The sequence below is a fragment of the Malaclemys terrapin genome, chromosome 9, assembly GCF_027887155.1.
Source record: "Malaclemys terrapin pileata isolate rMalTer1 chromosome 9, rMalTer1.hap1, whole genome shotgun sequence".
Taxonomy (NCBI): Eukaryota; Metazoa; Chordata; order Testudines; family Emydidae; genus Malaclemys; species Malaclemys terrapin.
The window spans coordinates 21,247,817-21,266,502 of record NC_071513.1 but is presented as its reverse complement, the minus strand read 5'-3'; the positions used below and the strand labels follow the sequence as shown (position 1 = coordinate 21,266,502).

The following is an 18,686-nucleotide window of genomic DNA, read 5'->3' as shown; positions in this document are numbered from 1 at the left end:
CTGTGAGTATGCCTCCCAGCGTGTACTAGCTCTGCTCAAGCTAGTGCATAAAAGAGCAGCATGGATGTTGTGGCATAGGTTAGCCACCTGAGTCAAGTAGACTTAGCTGGGGGAGTGGAGGGGGTTAGCCCAGCCACTGCCTGTGCCACAATATCCATACTGCTATTCCTAGCATGTGCATCTGTTGAGCTGGGCTGGCTGCACTTCCACCTGCTGCATAGACCCATGTGATCTGTGCATACTTATTTTAATCTGGTATAATGCCACTGACTTAATCCAGAATTTTGCCCTTTGTCTCCTTCAAATTCCCCTCCCTCCTGACTGCATACAGGATGCTTAGGGACAGAGTGGGGGTATAAGAGCGATGGAAGCTAATACAGAGCATGTCCATACCTGGATAGGATTTCTCCTCCACGCCTACTGCATTACTGTGCCCTGCACTCATATTGAGTGGCTTCAGGGGAAGAGGATGTGGAATCTCATGAATAACAGTTACTGTCCTAAGTTCCCCTTGCACCCTGGATCATTGCATGTTTTTGTAGAGATGTGGCCCAATTAGTCACTTTACCATTAGATGGAGCTACTGTACCAGGGAGGCAGCTGGCGTCTGGCTTGAAGGGGAGACACTCTTGGTGTCAGGAGAAAAAAAAATTCTTGTTAGCTGATGAGCATATTTTTTTTACAGGAGACAGTGCAGAATCCCATCGTCTGCCCAAAGTAGTTTGTAACCATTTCACCTTGTGCGTGCACCTTATTTGTTTGCCTGTTACAGACCCAGTGTGTATATCTGCCCTTGTTGTAGTCAGGAGGTTGAAAAACATTGTGCATAAAATTTTCATAACTCAAAATCTTGACCACTTTAATTCAAAATAATTCCCGTGTGAAAGTGGTGTAAAGTCAGAATCTGGCCTTGTGTATACACTAATCAATGTACAGGACTTGGTGCTAAACACTAGGATGAGGTAAGAGAGGATGAGTTTAACATTTGGAAACAGGCATTTTGCCAGAGCCCTCCTATCTGCTTACCAAAAGGAAATGTAAACTTGTCTCACTTGAAGAAAAGCTTTAGACGTTAATGCAGGGAGCCAGGGATGATTTAGAAAGGCATCAAGTTCCGTTTCACAGCTGGTGGAACCTTTGGCAAGTCATTTCATACCTGTAAAATAGGGGTAATAGTGAGGGTGGTGGTAAATGTGGTAAGTACTTGGATAGCTGTACCCAAGGATACCATTGGTTAATAGATACTATTCTGATTTGGGAACATTTTATACACTCTTCATATTCCCTAGTATAAATCACTAGCTGAGATACAGGCCCAGGTCATCTTCAGCTAGACCAGCTCTCTTCCTGGGAGATGCAACATGACAAGCTTATTTCCTTCTGCTGGCAGAGGCTAGGATGCTTCCTGTCTTGGTCTAGAACAGTAGGACTGTTGGAGAAATATCCACTATGGATCAGGCATTCCATTTTGAAACCCTCAGGTAAGAACACTCACCATATTTTCTAGTCGTTTTAGAATAACTTAAAGGCATCAAAGCTATTCAACATTTATTAAGATGATTCTACATGTTCAATGCAAACAATATGTACTAAGACTTTAGTGATGCTGAAGGCACCTAGAAATAAGACGAAGTAATGGTAAAATCACAAGGCCTTTTGCAGCATCCCCTTCATTTAAAAACATATCCTACCACCACAACAGCATGGCTGTTAATAAGGGACAAATGTTACAACAGCAGCAGACGCTGCTCTAAGTTAATAGTAACTAGGCTTTGAATGATTAGATTTCAGTTAGTATTGGTATGCATCCACATCACCATACCCACACAAACTGATGAAAAAAATATTTCCATTGGTAATACATTTATGGAGGCAAAGGAAGAAAAATGCTGCTTGATAAATCTGATTTAAGGATATTTACTTTGTATATCTTCACACCTGATTCACAGTTTGTGTTATAATGGTTACAAAGCTGACTTTTTGAAATCAACATCTGTTTAATAATTCTGATCCCTTCATAATTTCCCACAACTGAAACTTTAAATAAAAAATTATTAAACCCATAATTTTGTATAACTGAATTTAAAACTGATTAAAATTTTTAAACAGTTGTCAATTACAAAAAAAACCATGGACTTCTGCCAAGCCCCTCTCTCAGATCTAACCAGAGGTTTGTATGGTCCAAGGCTCTGCTTCTGTATCTTTGTATGGAAAAGACAAAAAAAAAAAACCACTCCTGAAGTTCTGCATTTCCTTCATTTCAGATAGAGACTGAGTTAATCATACTAGTTTTTTCCACAGGCAGCTTGCTGACTTCTGAATTTTTACTCTTGCTGTTCAACATGTCAGGAGTAAGAGGCCCAGAAGTCCTGCTGGCCTAGAAAAACTTTAGTCTAAATCCACAGTAATGTTTTATCAACTGAAGAAAGGGGCTGCATAATGCACCATGGAAGCTTTCATAACTGAACTATTTGCTTTTAGAACAGGAGTACTTGTGGCACCTTAGAGACTAACTGTTAGTCTCTAAGGTGCCACAAGTACTCCTGTTCTTTTTGCGGATACAGACTAACACGGCTGCTACTCTGAAACCTGTTTGCTTTTAATGAGTTTTGATAAGAGTCCTAACATACTGAGTTTTGATAAGAGTCCTAACATACAAAGTTTAGCTAAAAGCAAGTTAAGTCACTTGGTGTATAAACTGTTAATCTAGCAAGGAACAGAACTCTGATCTGCTGTAGTGGCTAATTTACAAGTAGCCAGCTCTGTCCTACAAGGCCCTGCTTAAGAAGATGAGAGCTCCTACTTCATTATGTTTTTTAAAAGAAATTGCTCTAGCTAGTATTTTTACAGGGGGAGATGCAAGAAATGAGTTTCCTTTAATTTCTATTATGGTCCATACTGGTCAGAATGAAAGCTGTAGAGCTAGCAAAACAGAAAACCATTTGAAATATAACAGTGAAAACCCTCAATCATTTCTACGAGGGATTAGAATTAAATGTAATACATAAACGAAAATATTTGAGGAATACCTACTATATTCTGAATTTTCCAAAAAGCCCAGCTTATCAATGTCCAATAGCCAGAAGAGCTTTATACCTCAGGCTTCAAAATTCTACTATATAGTTAGGCTTGAAAGAATCTAATCATCAGTGGCAGTAGCTATCTATTTCACCGTATACACACACAAACTGACATTTCCAGCAATAATTGTAATTTACAGATAAGCCAAGAAAGAAAAATGCTGCTTGAGAACTTTAGCATATATCTACACAAAACAACAAACCTTGGCAGAGAGTTTCAGAGCCTGGGGCAGCTGACTGAGGCTCCCAGAAAGCTAAAACTAGCAGTGTAGATGTTGCCTAGGGTCTGGAACCCAGCAAGGTTGAGAAGGATATTCTCTTTGTATATTTTGACATGTGCTGTTGACAATTGGTGTTTAAATGGTTTATAAAACTTTTTTTTTAAATCTCCATGTCTCATTAAATTATAAGCCTTTCCCCCAATGTCCTGCAACTGAAAGATTTAAAAAAAGCTTAAACATCTTATCTGTTGAAATTATAAAAAAAAATTAATGAAATTTGGCCAAGCCTAAATATACTGCACGAAGTTCACAAACCAAAATGGATACTGTCCTTTTGGAGGTAGTTCATTTCACATACAGTGGTTGAAGTGTGGCTGGAGGTGGTGGTATCTCATTTGGTCATGTCATTCTAACACATTCTTAGCTCTGCTGGGTGGGAGGGAAAAGTGGTGAATATGAGAGGCAAAAAACATCACTTTCAGACTATCAAGAAACTATGCATAAAAGCAATGGGGTTACTTCCTGGGGGCAGACTTTTCTTGGGAATAAGAGGGCCCATTATGTTCAGACAGCCCATTTCTACATAATAAAAGATGGTTTTAGTAAAATCACAAGACAAGGGAGAGCAGAGTTGAGGAAGGGTTAGAAATCCAGCAATTCACTTAACTAGCACCAGGAGTAAGGATTTCTGCACAAGCCAACACAATGCATTAGCACTAACAGGCATTCTTAATCTACCTGACAACAAAAGGGTTGAAAAAGATACTAGACTTCTATGGGCAAGAAATGTAAACACCATTGGTAATGAACCATTTTATCAGTCCATGTATTTAGAGTTTTATTAGCGGCTTTTAAAAACAGCTACAAAATGGCATGTCCAAGTACACCAGCCAACCAGCGACCCTTGCCCAGTGTGTGTGAAACATTGCTCTTATTTTAGGAGATTAGGTATGTTTTAGTTACAATCATTGGTTTGGCACAGCTAAAATAGGATTTGGAGGAAAAAAGGAGACTGGCTCAAAATAGAGATGCACAATTCATATAGGACCACTGGAAAAATAACTGTCCCCACAATAATCTTGTACTGATTAGAACTCCATGATGAAGCTAGTGAAAGTGCCGCTCCAATCTGCTACAATGTTGGATCTAAAATTTAGATATATCAACAAGCTACATTTGCCTTCATCAATTCTGGAAATGTTTTCTTCAAATAGGAAATGAAAGCCCACTGGATAGTACACATCATATGCCAAGAGTTCAGGGTTTCCTTGGTATACCCGCCACATGTTTTGCTATCCCATCAATCTAATGAGCATCTGGTCTCAAAGAGGCTCATAAATCAAGTGAACATAGATTTGGCTTTGATGTTTACACAAAACTTCCAGGCCAAGACACAACTGTAAGAGTGACTTTGTTCTTCTGTTCTTTCAGCATGGGAATTAGCTCAGAGTTGCTCATTCCTACAGCAGACACTCCATTTACTGCCACTATTTCATCTCCGCACCTAGCAAGGCAAGAGGAAACTTCTGTCAGGACAAAACTCAAACCTTCCATTATCTGTATTACAGTTGCACCTAGGGACCCTGACTAATCAAGGTCCCATTGTGCTAAGCACCATACAAACCCAATAAGTGTAAACTCTTTGGCAAAGGACTGTCTATCTAAATTGACAGCACTTGGGGCTGTGGGGAAGGGATGGTCTGCAAAGCTCATGTTAGTGCCATTAGTTGCTTTCTTTTTAATTGTTGGGGTTGGGAGGGGATTAGCCAAACAGAGATATAGGAAGGCAGAGGGAACAAGTGAAAGGAAGAGAGGAGGCATTTGAGAGAGGCTGAAATGAAATGACTGAGGGAAAGGGTGGTTGGGGTTCAAGAAAAGAGCCAGTCAGCACAAGGGAAGACAATCCAGAGGAAAACTGTAAAAAGCAAATGGATGTGGATGATATAATCTGTGACCCAAGGTCCCAGCTGCTTATTTAGTAGTAGCTATGGGGAAGTGCTTACAGGCCTCATGGAGGATACTGTCATGCTGGTAGTTCGTGAGTCTGCTTTACATGCTGGGATTGGACACACCCAAACTACCTCTTAAAAGGGCCTTGGTTACAGTTTACAAAGTAGTCAGAGCTAAGGACCCCAGCTAAAGCATCTTCCTTGGAAACAGACCAGGAAAATGAATGCTCTCTTAAGAGAGGGGATAGGATATCCAGGTAACAGCAAGTCCTGTCAACAAGGCACTAATTTGATATCAGAACATAGTTGCTAAATAACTGAAAAGTCCTTAATTGGATTAATGCCTGCACCATTCACTGAAACTCAATCCCCTTGGGAACAGTGCCAGGTCTCTGCTCTGACAGTACTGGCAGATGGGCTGAAAGGGCAACATTAACAGCTGCTCTAGAAGGAGCCAGCTGTACATGTTCCTAGCTCGAGGGGAAGACACTGTAAAGGGAGCTTCACAGGGGAAGACAACCATAGAAGTTAAAGAGCCAGTCCATTTCCTAGTGTGTCAACCAGATTAGTTTTAAACATCCCCAGCAACAGGACTTCCACCATGCCCCTTGAGAGATTATTCACAATTTAATAAGTCTCACTGTCAAGAAGTTTCTCCTGATATTTATCTTAAATATCCCCTTAATTTCATCCAGTTAATCCTAGTTATAGCATAATCACCACTTGTAGTATCCTAACTAATCCCTCTCCCACTTGATAATTACACCCTTCACAGGATGGAAAAAAAGTGTTAAATCACTCAAAATCATTTCTAAGCCTGACTCTTCCATCATAAGTGTAGAAATAAAGACAGCTGGTTGTGTGTTATTACTAAGAGTTAGGATGAAAAGGAACTTGGATAAATCATTACATTTCAGCTAGGCTAATTGTTAAAAGCAGCACAATAGCTCAATAAAATTATACACACTGTATCTAAGCTCAGTACTTCTGGAATAAACACAAATAATGGAAGAAACACCATACGTACTTTAGTCTTCTGTCATGGAAGGCAGGTGTTGCAGGCACTATGGTTTTAATGAAAAATGGCTGGTTTCCTTTGCCTTCTTCAAAGCCTCCAACAATGCTGAATCCCCAGCTTTCTGAGTTACTTTTACGAAGGACAATATCTTGACAGCAGTGAAGGTAGCTAGAAAGACAGGCACAATCACAGAAGAGGCGCACACACAACTTGTTCTGAAGCACCTATTTTCCAGCTAGAATTAACTGCTTGACTAAAAATCTTCATTTTTCTTGGTGATGCGGGAACCCACTGCAATAATCCTTGTTAGATTACCTGCATCCATCAGGGGACAAAGCTTTATCCCACCACAAGTATTGTGATGAGAGTAGAAAGCCAGATAGGGAAGACGGGTCAGGGTTGTTCATGAGTTATCTTACAGCATCATTTTGTTAAAAAAAAAAAAAAAAAAAAATGAAGTAATTGAAAGCAGTACTGTTGCAGCCCTTATAATTAATCTGGAGTCAATTTTCTGGTTTCACATGTATTGTGGGGACTTGGTACAATGGTTGTAGTTAGCAGCCAGATATCACAGTTGGAAAGCAAACATTACGTGGTTAGGTAAGGCAACCTTTCTTCTACTAAATGATTCAAACAATCAAATCAGTCAAGGTTTGTTTGTGAAGGGTTTTTCATGCAGGACTTATCTTATTGTACAGTACTTCTTATGATATTACAGTCCTATGAGAGATTGTTCATAAAGAACATAATCCAAACATTTTGAGCTATACCTGCTTCTTGATTTCTAAAATGTCTGATGTATTATATCACAAGACCAAGCCTGCTCGACAGACTTCTTCAAAAGATGACAAATACTAACAGTATTTGCTCCTGGAATTCACTGCTCAACAGAAAGGGAGAGCCCAGTGACCTATACTAGATATCCAAAAGGAGTGGCTGAAGGGCGCCAGTGCTGTGAGCGCAAACAGAGCAACCATAAATCGGCACTCAGCAATAATCAGAATGCATGTAATTAACTGTGGCACTCACTACCACAAATTAACTAAGGCAAAGAATGAAGAAGGATTAGACATTTATATAGACAATAAAAATACCCAGTTATGTTAGAGAGAAAAACAATGAACATGGGATATCAAGCCACCTGTTTCAGAACATAAGCCAGCCACTAACTGCCTGGTAGGGTAAAACCAGTCCAATGTTACTATGTAGGTGTCTTACATCCCCATCTGCAGCATCTGGTATTGGCTACTGTCAGACATAAAATGCTAGGCGACAGACCAGATGGCCATCCATCTGGTCATGTATGGTAATTCCTGTGCGTTTAATAGCTCATACACAGCTTTGAACAGCATAAAGAATCTGTTATTGTGAGGAGAAGACTGGCCAAGACACCTGGGTTTTTTCCTACTCTAACTTCCACTCAGGCAGCTCATCAGAGACAGGATGGAGCCCTCTCATGTGAAAGGCTGTCCTGGCAATGCAGTGCAGCAATGTCAGGACAGCGTGTAAACACAAAGGCAGCATACTACTAAATGACCCAGGCCGACAAACTACATTCGACACAAACAACAAGCCACAAGTGCAAATGTAACAATAAAGAGTGGAACTTTTAAGCATTGTGGACAGAGGTGTTGAAAAGGATTGAATATACCAGCAAGGCTTCGAACATAACCTCTTCCGACTCTGCTCTTCCAGCACCAAACGGCTATCTCAGACTAACAGCTAACATGTGGCTTTCCTCAAAAAACAGAATGCAAGAGAATAAGCACCACAGGAGCGATCTTCTGGATTAAGCATTTACCTGAAAAAATACTGAGCATGTGCTAGCAGTAAACTTCAGATTTTCATACTTGATTTCAAAACACAGCTCAGGCAATGTTTCGAGAAAGCGATACTCAGTGGTGGCTCAAAAATTTCCCAGCAGAGGTTACAAACAAAAAACACAAAACCCCTCAATTGTGTAGTGCATAGAAGTCAGCATGCCAAAAAGTCTGAACACCTACGTTTAGCTGAAGAGGACAATGAGGAGCTCAGCACTGATCTGCAAGAGGTTTGTTTTTCCTCAGTGGTTTAGTGAAATTATAGCACACAGAGCCAACTAGTCATTATTGGCCACCACTTTGGGCAACTGGGGAAATTAGTGAAGAACTGCAAGGAAGGAATTATTACCATTTATATTGTTTGGAACAAATGATGTAAACATTGGTAGACCGCAAAATGAAATAGCTCTGCTGTGTGCTTCTCAGACCATATCCTAAAACCTCCCCCTATGAAAGCATGTCAGCAGCCTGTGGTGCTAATATTCTATAGTTGGGAAATGCCAGAATTCAGTTCAGAGCAATAGAAGGAGATTACTCTCCAGCCACTGCTTCAGTGCTCCGAGGGTGCTTCTGACATGATGGCTCTCCACCTCAGTGGGAAAAGCTGAAATTGCTGCATAGGGTCCCGTGAGGGAGGTATACAGCCGACACTACTTTTTAAAATGAGAGCATATTTTTATGATCTTAAAGTTGGCGAATTTAATTATGAATTTAGCTCAGGTCCTCAGCCAGTTACAGTGAGTTAGAGTAGGAGAAACCAAACATTAAATATATTTGAGGCAAGGTACTTGGTGGATGCTAGCTCCGAGGCCTATACTTAAAACAAAAGCAGATGACTGGAGCGCTAAGAGGCTGACTTAATGGAAATGGAATTTTGGAAAGCATTAGAGTCTCTGGAGCTTTTGATAGAATACTCTTCACCTTCCCTGGCACAAGTGATGAGATGTAAAAGGAGCTGTTGCCTTCCAGTCACAATACACCTGGCCCAAGAGTGACCCCTCTGAGGAAACCTCATTGCACTAAATAATGGCATAGAGATTTGGGGGTTAAATCCCAGCGTCATACATGAACATGCGTTAATCAGGTGCAGCTGAGACTAGTTAGTCTCAGAACTTAAAAAAAAAAAAAAAAAAAAAGCTGGGTTCCTTTCAAGAAAAAACAGGCCAAGACTCTCTTGACAAGAAGCCCAGACATAATGCTCTGGAGGAATAAGATCTGCCCTCTGTTTTTTGTTCTGGGAGTTTACAGACTGATAAATTGCATGAAGGGAAGGTAGCCACAGGCTTTGTGTTCCTTCGGTTGCACCAGAAAACAAACCTGTAAATAAATCAGAACCCTTAGAAGAGAGGGTTTTGTTTAACCTGAACCTCATGTAAGCTCCCTGTCCAGCCACAAACCTTAACTCTGACATAACCTGCACCTCCTCTCTGGGTTGAGCTCACTCCAAATTGACCTTTAGCAGAGACCAGTAAAGAGGAACACATGCTGCATCTCTCCAGAAATTAGTAGCTGAAAAGTTCAAACCTTAAAATGCTTGCCACATGGAACGCAGCAGCACAATTCCCACTACCTTTAGCACCAGCAACATGGTAAGCTACCTTCTAATGCATTTTAGCAAGGAAATTCAGAATTTGGCATTATTTTCCTAGGATAAAAATTTCACAGTTGAGATGAAGTTAATAAAAGACTGCTTGCCTTAAAACAAAACCATTAGACTAGCTACTAAAAGGCAGTAGCAGTGCCTGATCTTTGACTTCTGTTAAGTAGAATAGTCAAAGTGGCTTGGGTTCATCACGTTTTACCGAGGATTGTTTGCAGTGCGCGTGTCACAATTCAAACACAGGCTGTGTAACAAAACACCCTCTCTCTCATCCCAACCCCCGCTCCCAAACATACACTTTTGCTTTTGTTCTCAATTTCTGTGACCTATTCAGTTTGAGAAAATGTTCAGTGAACTCTGTCAGATACCTAGGGACCGACCATATTGCAACAGGAGGGGCTCAGAAATACTGAAGTGCAGTGGGAGTTTCTTAATTTATTTGAACACATTGACAACTGATAGTCTCTTTTGCTTTTATTTAAAGGGCTTGTCACCAAGTTTGACTTGGTTCAGAGCCAGCCAGTGATTCACTTTGCTTAAATGCAAGATGAGGTAAAATACCTGACTCAATGGTTAATACCGAGGAGAGAAAGAATTGACCAAACAAACTTACGTAGGTAATCCGAGCCATGTGATCCAAAGGGGTGACCAACTGAACCCGTGTTCCCTGATATCAGAGGATGGGTCTGTGGGTTCTGGCACCCTCTCTGGTACAAGCATTTCCAGGGCTTTCAGCACTACGGTGTGGGAAGCTGCATTGGATTTCAGTGCAGAGACAGCTTCATAGTAGTTTAGATGAGTCAAATCGATGCCATTTATATTCAAAAGCACATCTCCTGTGGATTAAATAAGTAGGATTATCATGGCCGCATGAACTTACTGACCTTTTGCAATATAGACCACCTCTGCCTCAGGGTGTCATCCAGGACTTAGTGCTTCAAACTTTACTGGTGATTAATACCAATTTTCACTTAAAAACTAAAACCCATTCATAGAGTTAATTAGCAAAGTTATAAAAAGGGAAACTCAGGGTCTGGAAAGTCTCCTTACCTCTCTTGATCCTGCCATCCCTGAAGAGGCATCCAATGGGTTGCACACTAGTTACATAAATAGGAAGTTTGTTTTTATTGTCCCTTCCACCTCCAATAGTTATTCCCAAAGATTCCTTTAGCTCCTTTTTTATTGCAACGGTCTTTTCCTGGCTGAGGTATCCCTGAGGTAGATCCTACAAAGAAATGATTATATGGGTTAATCAATGCAGCAGAATTTAGAAAGGTCCATAACTAGGGTAGGAGGCAGAGAACTCTAAAAATTCAGGGCTGGTGAAAGATGCCACATTAACAGCTCTGGAGAGTGAAGTTGTTTGTTTAGGCACAAATAGCAAAGGCAGCAGAAACTATAGCACACTGTACTCCCAAGGCGATTCAACCCTGACTCAGAAGGGTTGCTGCTAGGGATGTGAGGATATATGCCTGTCTACATGTCCATTCGATCCTTTGTCTACATAGAGGCTCTTTGTGATGAGAGTTTCCCCACCAGGAAGTGGAAAGAAACTACCAACTCATTTCACATAGGTCATCAAACATATCAGGTATTACCAACTTTTTAGCTTTTGAACTTTGGTTAAATTGGGGTGGATTTGAACCAGTGACACAGAGTAAAGAGGCATTTCCAAATCCATCTACAAAGGCTGAGCTATCCAACCTCATGCATGTTTTAGAATAGAGTTGTTATTAAAATATATATGTTTCCATTGGAATGATCACAGTCTCCATTTCTGTTTTAACAAGCCCAGTATACAGCAGAACTGCAGAGTTACGAACACCAGAGTTACGAACTGACCGGTCAACCACACACCTCATTTGGAACCGGAAGTACACAATCAGGCAGGAGCAGAGAGAGACAAAAAAAACAAATATAGTAGAGTACCGTGTTAAGTGTAAACTACTAAAAAAATAAAGGGAAAGTATAAAAAAGACTTGATGAGGTAAGGAAACAGTTTCTGTGCTTGTTTCATTAAATTACGATGGTTAAAAGCAGCATTTTTCTTCTTCATAGTAAAGTTTCAAAAGCTGTATTAAGTCAATGTTCAGCTGTAAACTTTTGAAACAACCACCATAATGTTTGGTTCAGAGTTACGAACAACCTCATTCCCAAGGTGCTCATAACTCTGAGGTTCTACTGTGCCATAAGGCCAAGAAAAGTAAGAAGGCAACCAGCAGATATTTTTCCAAACACAAGGTAGAGAGTATGAAGAGGAGGAGAAACTTATTTCTGAAGATGTCGTTGCATGGGATGAAAGGACAGTTTATAGTGACTCAAATAGCTTATCTACTTTAAATGAGAATCTAATGGTGAAATTTCTCAAAACAGTTCAGCATTAACCTAGCTCTGCTCTCCTTGAAGTCAGCTGCAAAAAACTCTTACTGACTTTGATGGGAGCAGAATTAGGTCGATGTTAGTGCTTATGAAAATCCCACCACTAAGCTTAGTGAAATATTAGCACATCATGTCCTATAGATCTTAAGAGGAAGAAAGGGTTAAAGAGAGAGAGTGTGCGCGCGTGTGTTGTGGAAACAGAAGAAGACATAGTGGACTGCAGTTTATAAAGGAAAGAACTGGGCTGAAACTGCATACGATAGCAACCAACTCAGATGCAGTAACCTGTGAAACTAAACACAAGTCTAGGCAGTTCATATTTCAGGCAGAATTTCTTCACACAAATTTTAGTTTAAATATGATACAACCTGCCAGAGGCAGCAACATAAAAGCAAATCTGTTCAAGTTCACAGTTTTCTAGAGGAGGGAATCGGAGTGTAAAAGTAACTAGTTAAATTGGAGAAGTTGCAAAAGCATCTTTCTTTAGCTTCATTAGTATAGCTTTCACCTCTAGGCCACAAGGCCATTTAGTCCCATACTGTGACATGGAGTCACACGCAGTGTTAGCACTGCAATTTAATATTAGAGGAAAGCTGTGCTTGATATGCTTGTTGTCCTACAGATAGGGAATTAAACCCAATGGTTGTTTTACTGGTTTCTGGTGGCTGTCAAATACCCAGTGACCCTTTCTCAAGGAGCAGAGATTAACTCTGCTGTTTTGGCCAGCATTCCTTCTCCCCTTTAGACAGGCTTCAACCTCAAAGGCTGCACAAATGATGCTGCATTGCTCTGTAGATAACAGATGCTTGGTCTGACTGTACAGTTCACTGTTTTGCCAGCTCTCAACTCCTATTGCTTTGCAATATCTGGTAAAGAAAAGGTGCAATATGGGACCAAACCCTACTCTTGATAACCCTGCAGTATTCTTTGTTTATATTTTCATAGCACTCAGTGGTAAAGTAATAGATTTGAGAAACAAAGAACAACTGACCCAGCAGAAAATAACACTGCTATTACTACAAGACTTACCTTTTGGTAGTTTGATTTTCGTCTGTAATGATTCTGGTCAGGTCTCCTCCGATGGTGCACTGGACTCCCTCCATTGCTGCTGCTGCTACTACTGTTTGGTGTGCCACCATCTTCAACAGCATCTGGCAGCTCTACACCAGACTGCCTTAGGACCACAAAGTTCACTCTTGCCTCACTGGTCTGCCAGGAAAAACAAAAGGAGAAACTTAATAATATTTCAGTAATTTCAATGGATAAAGTTTCACCATGGCTCATGTAGAGACTTAACCTTGTGACTTCTGATGATCTCTCTGAAAGTTGCATGGCTCAGACTTTGTGTAGCATTCTGAAAAATGTAATAGGCATGCACACACCTCTAGAGACCAGACAAATCCACAAAAGGAGCTGATAAGGACTGTCACATATAAGATACAGGAGGTCATTTTTCTATTCTACTCAGTACTGGTGAGGCCTCAGCTGAAGTGCTATGTCCCGTTTTGGACACCATACTTGAAGAAAGAGGTGAAGAAATTGGAGAGAGTCCAGAGAAGAGCAACAAAGTGATAAGAGGTTTACAAAACATGGTCTAGAGCAGTGGTTCTCAACCCCCCGGGGTACGTGTAACCTGGGAATACTCAGATGTCTTCTAGAAAGTATATCAACTCATCTAGATATCTGCCTTGTTTTACAACAGGCTACATAAAAAGCACTAGCAAACTCAATAAAAACTAAAATTACATATACAGAACAATATAAACAAATCATTATCTATACTGCTCTGTATACAATACACTGAAATGTAAGTACAATATTTATATTCCTATCAATTTGTTTTATAATATATGGTAAAAATGAGAAAGTAAGCAATTTTTCAGTAGTGTGCTGTGACATTTATGTCTGATTTTATAAGTTTTTAAGTGAAGTGAAACTTGGGGGTACACAAGACAAATCAGATTCTTGAAAGGGGTACAGTAGTCTGGAAAGGTTGAGAGTCACTGGTCTAGAGAAGAGAAGATTGGGCGGGGGGCGGGGGGGGGGGGAGTGAAGGGATATATATCTCCAAGTATGTTAAAGGTTGTTATAAAGAGGACTGTGATCAATTGTTCTCCATGTCTACCAAGAGTAGGACAAGAATTAATCATCTTAGTTTGCAGCAAGAGAGATTTAGGTTAGATATTATGGTTAGAAAGATATTCCCAAAGATAGTTAAGCTCTGGAACAGGTCACCTAGGGAGGCTGAGTGCCAACATATTAGATTCAATTCTATACATGCCAGCCTCGTGGTCCCATTGCTTTGACATTTACTAACTTGAACAGTATGTTTTTGGGCTTTGCAATCAGTCCTCAATTCTAGAAAGTTGTTTATCGGGAACATTTGTTGACTTACTTCTAATATTAAACATCACTGCTTAGGTTCAAATATTTCTTTCTATGTAAGAACACAGGCTCTCCATAATTATCAAAACTCTTCCCTTTTTCTCCCACCACTGACTCACCAAATTGCCAGGAAGAGAACGAATTCTCCCTTATCTTTGGATCTTTTCTAAGGTTTAAACTGTAAGTTCTGGTGAAATGCCCTTGTGTTTGTCATGATCTTCGGGCAAAAAAAGAAACCCAGCTATTAGAAGCTGGAGGGCACTGCCCCAGGAGACAGAGCATTTGAAACTGATCGAAACAAAGGCCACTGCTTTTGGAGTAATCCTTACACAAATACTTTACACCAAATGTTCAGCCCATTAAAATGAGACAGATTTCTATCATGATGAGAAAAGACGGTTACTCACCGTTGTAACTGTTGTTCTTCGAGATGTGTTGCTCATATCCATTCCATTAGGTGTGTGCGCGCCGCGTGCACGATCGTCGGAAGATTTTCTACCCTAGCAACACCGGCGGGTCGGCTGTGGAGCCCCCTAGAGTGGCGCCTTCATGGCGCTGAATATATACCCCAGCCGACCCGGCGCCCCCTCAGTTCCTTCTTGCCGGCTACTCCGACAGTGGGGACGGGGGGCGGGTTTGGAATGGATATGAGCAACACATCTCGAAGAACAACAGTTACAACGGTGAGTAACCGTCTTTTCTTCTTCGAGTGCTTGCTCATATCCATTCCATTAGGTGACTCCCAAGCCCAACTTAGGTGGTGGGGTCGGAGTGAGACATTGCTGTGTGCAAAACCGCTGATCCGAAAGCAGCATCGTCTCTGGACTGCTGCACTAGTGCATAGTGAGCTGTAAATGTGTGGACTGATGACCAAACCGCTGCTCTACAAATGTCCTGGATCGGAACTTGTGCCAGGAAAGCCGTCGAGGAAGCCTGGGCCCTCGTGGAGTGAGCGGTGAGGTGCGGTGCTGAGACACCTGCCAGGTCATAGCAAGTCCGGATGCAAGACGTAATCCAGGAGGATAGGCATTGTGAGGAGACCGGTGAGCCTTTCATTCGGTCGGCCACTGCAACGAAGAGTTGCGTCGTCTTTCTAAAGTGCTTTGTGCGGTCAATATAGAAGGCCAGGGCCCTTCGTACGTCCAGGGAATGCAAACGTTGATCCTGGCGAGTGGCATGTGGTTTGGGATGAAAGACCGGGAGAAAGATGTCCTGGTTGATATGAAAAGGAGAAACCACCTTAGGGAGAAAGGCAGGATGTGGACGAAGCTGCACTTTATCCTTATGGAAAACTGTATAAGGGGGCTCGGATGTAAGCGCCCTGAGTTCAGAAACGCGCCTTGCTGAGGTGATGGCTACAAGGAAGGCTGTCTTCCAGGATAGGTACAAAAGTGAACAGGTGGCCAGTGGCTCGAATGGAGGACCTGTGAGCTTGGAGAGAACCAGGTTGAGGTCCCACGTCTGAACAGGCTGACGTTGTTGTGGGTACATCCGGTCTAAGCCCTTGAGGAATCTAACGACCATCGGGTTAGAGAACACCGAGGACGCGAGTTCCCCTGGGTGAAAGGCCGATATAGCGGCCAGGTGAACTCTAATTGAAGATATCGCCAACCCCTGCTGTTTTAGGGAGAGGAGATATTCCAAAATGAGAGGAATGGGTGCCTGCAACGGGGACATGGCTCGTTGTTCGCACCAACAGGAGAACCGCTTCCACTTCGCCAGGTACGTGGTGCGTGTTGAGGGCTTCCTACTGCTCAGCAGAATCTGTTGGACAGAGTGCGAGCATTGCTGCTCTGCCTGGGTGAACCATGGAGCAGCCACGCCGTGAGGTGGAGTGATTGCAGGTCGGGGTGACGCAGCCGGCCGTGGTCCTGAGAGATGAGATCCGGGCACAACGGAAGCGGGATCGGTGTCTGAACCGAGAGTTCCAACAGTGTGGTGTACCAATGTTGTCTCGGCCACGCTGGAGCGACCAGAATTACCTGTGCCTGGTCTCTGCGCAATTTGAGCAGTACCTTGTGGACCAGAGGAAACGGAGGGAAGGCATAAAACAGGTGGTCTTTCCAGGGAAGGAGAAACGCATCCGAGAGGGAGCCCGGAGCTCGACCTTGTAGGGAGCAGAACACGTGGCACTTCCTGTTGTCTCGAGATGCAAACAGGTCTATCTGGGGAAACCCCCACTTTTGGAAGATGGAATGTATGATGTCCGGACGGATAGACCACTCGTGCGTCTGGAAGGACCTGCTGAGTCGGTCCGCTAGAGTGTTCTGGACTCCAGGGAGGAACGATGCCGTGAGATGGATTGAGTGGGCGATGCAGAAGTCCCACAGGCGAATGGCCTCTTGGCATAGAATTGACGAACGTGCTCCTCCTTGCTTGTTGATGTAAAACATGGCCGTGGTGTTGTCGATGAGAACTAACACACATCGGCCACGTAGGAGGTTGAGAAATGCCTGGCACGCCAGGCGCACCGCCATCAGTTCCCGAACATTGATGTGCAGGGCTAGCTGGGGTGCAGTCCACAGGCCCTGGGTATGGTGTTCGTTGAGATGGGCGCCCCAACCCAGAGATGAAGCGTCTGTGACCAGGTGCAGAGAGGGTTGTGGGGCGTGAAATGGCATCCCCTCGCAGACCACATTGTGATCTAGCCACCAGGTGAGGGAGGTCAGGACCGAGATCGGGACCGTGACCACCATGTTCAGGCTGTCCCGATGTGGTCGATATATTGACGACACCCAGGTCTGGAGTGGGCGAAGCCGAAGTCTGGCATGCCTGGTTACGTACGTGCAGGAAGCCATGTGACCCAGCAGGGTAAGGCACGACCTCACCGTGGTAGTTGGGAACGCCTGGAGCCCTTGAATGAGGCTCATGATGGTGCCAAATCGGTTGTCTGGCAGGATGGCTTGTGCACGTCTGGAGTCTAGAACTGCGCCTATGAATTCTATTCTCTGGGTAGGTTCTAGAGTGGATTTGTCCTTGTTGAGTAGGATGCCCAACTCGTTGAATGTGTGCACTATTATGTGGACGTGAGCTTGAACTTGCTCCTTGGTGCGACCGCGTACCAGCCAGTCGTCTAGGTACGGGAACACCTGTATCCCTTGCCGACGAAGGTACGCTGCCACGACAGCCATACATTTCGTGAACACTCTTGGGGCCGAGGATAGGCCGAAGGGAAGGACTGCAAATTGGTAGTGCACCGCGTTTACCACGAATCGCAGGAAGCGTCTGTGAGGTGGGTAAATTGAGATGTGAAAGTATGCGTCTTTCATGTCGAGGGCGGCGAACCAGTCTCCAGGATCGAGGGAAGGGATAATGGCCCCCAGAGAGACCATGCGGAACTTCAACTTTACTACGAATTTGTTGAGTCCGCGCAAGTCCAAGATGGGCCGCAGACCTCCTTTGGACTTGGGGATCAGGAAGTAACGGGAATAAAATCCCCTGCCCCTTAACTCTATCGGAACCTCCTCTATGGCCCCCATGGCCAGGAGCGTAGAAACCTCCTGTATAAGAAGTTGCTCGTGAGAAGGGTCCCTGAAGAGGGACGGGGAAGGGGGGTGGGAGGGGGGGGGATAGAAGAAAACTGGATAGCGTATCCCCTCTCCACCGTGCGGAGGACCCAACAGTCCGAAGTTATAAGGGACCAAGCGTGGTGGAAGTGGGAGAGACGATCCTGAAAGGAGGGGGCTGGATCCTGGGGGATGACTGGGGCGCCGTCCTCGACCGCACCTTCAAAAGTTCTGTCTAGGACCTGAAGGTGGTCTTGGTGGCCCCTGGTTCTGACCGGGTTGAGGGCCAGCCCATCTTCTCCTACCACCTCGCCCTCGCCTCCGGGCCGAGTCTTGTCTCTGACGAGGCGGGGGGGGGTAGAAGCGCTGAGGCTGCGGCCTAAATGGTCTGCGCTGAGGGCCCACAACATGCATCCCCAGGGAGCGCATGATTGTTCTCGAGTCCTTGAGGCTCTGCAGGCGAGAGTCCGTCTTGTCCGAGAACAATCCATGTTCCTCAAAGGGCAGATCCTGTAGGGTTTGCTGCAGCTCCGGAGGCAAACCCGAAACCTGAAGCCAGGAGATCCTGCGCATAGCGATACCCGAAGCCAGGGTCCTCGCAGCTGAGTCTGCTATGTCCAAGGAGGCCTGCAAGGAGGTCCGAGCCACCTTCTTGCCCTCCTCTACCATGGCCCCAAACTCTTCCCTGGACTCTTGGGGAATCAACTCCTTAAACTTTCCCATAGAGT

General features: G+C 43.5%; 1 protein-coding gene across 1 annotated transcript in view; it reads right to left on the bottom strand.

Moving 5' to 3' along the window:
- Positions 1–4,126: 4,126 nt before the first annotated feature.
- LOC128842691 (ligand of Numb protein X 2-like) overlaps positions 4,127–18,686 on the bottom strand; it is a 47,939-nt gene continuing 33,379 nt past the window's right edge. The window contains exons 6-10 of the mRNA XM_054038812.1: positions 13,097–13,276; positions 10,739–10,913; positions 10,302–10,524; positions 6,278–6,436; positions 4,127–4,805 (exon numbers count right to left, since the gene is read on the bottom strand). Of these exons, the coding sequence (XP_053894787.1) occupies positions 4,670–4,805; positions 6,278–6,436; positions 10,302–10,524; positions 10,739–10,913; positions 13,097–13,276 (873 nt within the window). The 3' untranslated portion in view covers positions 4,127–4,669. The remainder of the gene's footprint in view (positions 4,806–6,277; positions 6,437–10,301; positions 10,525–10,738; positions 10,914–13,096; positions 13,277–18,686) is intronic.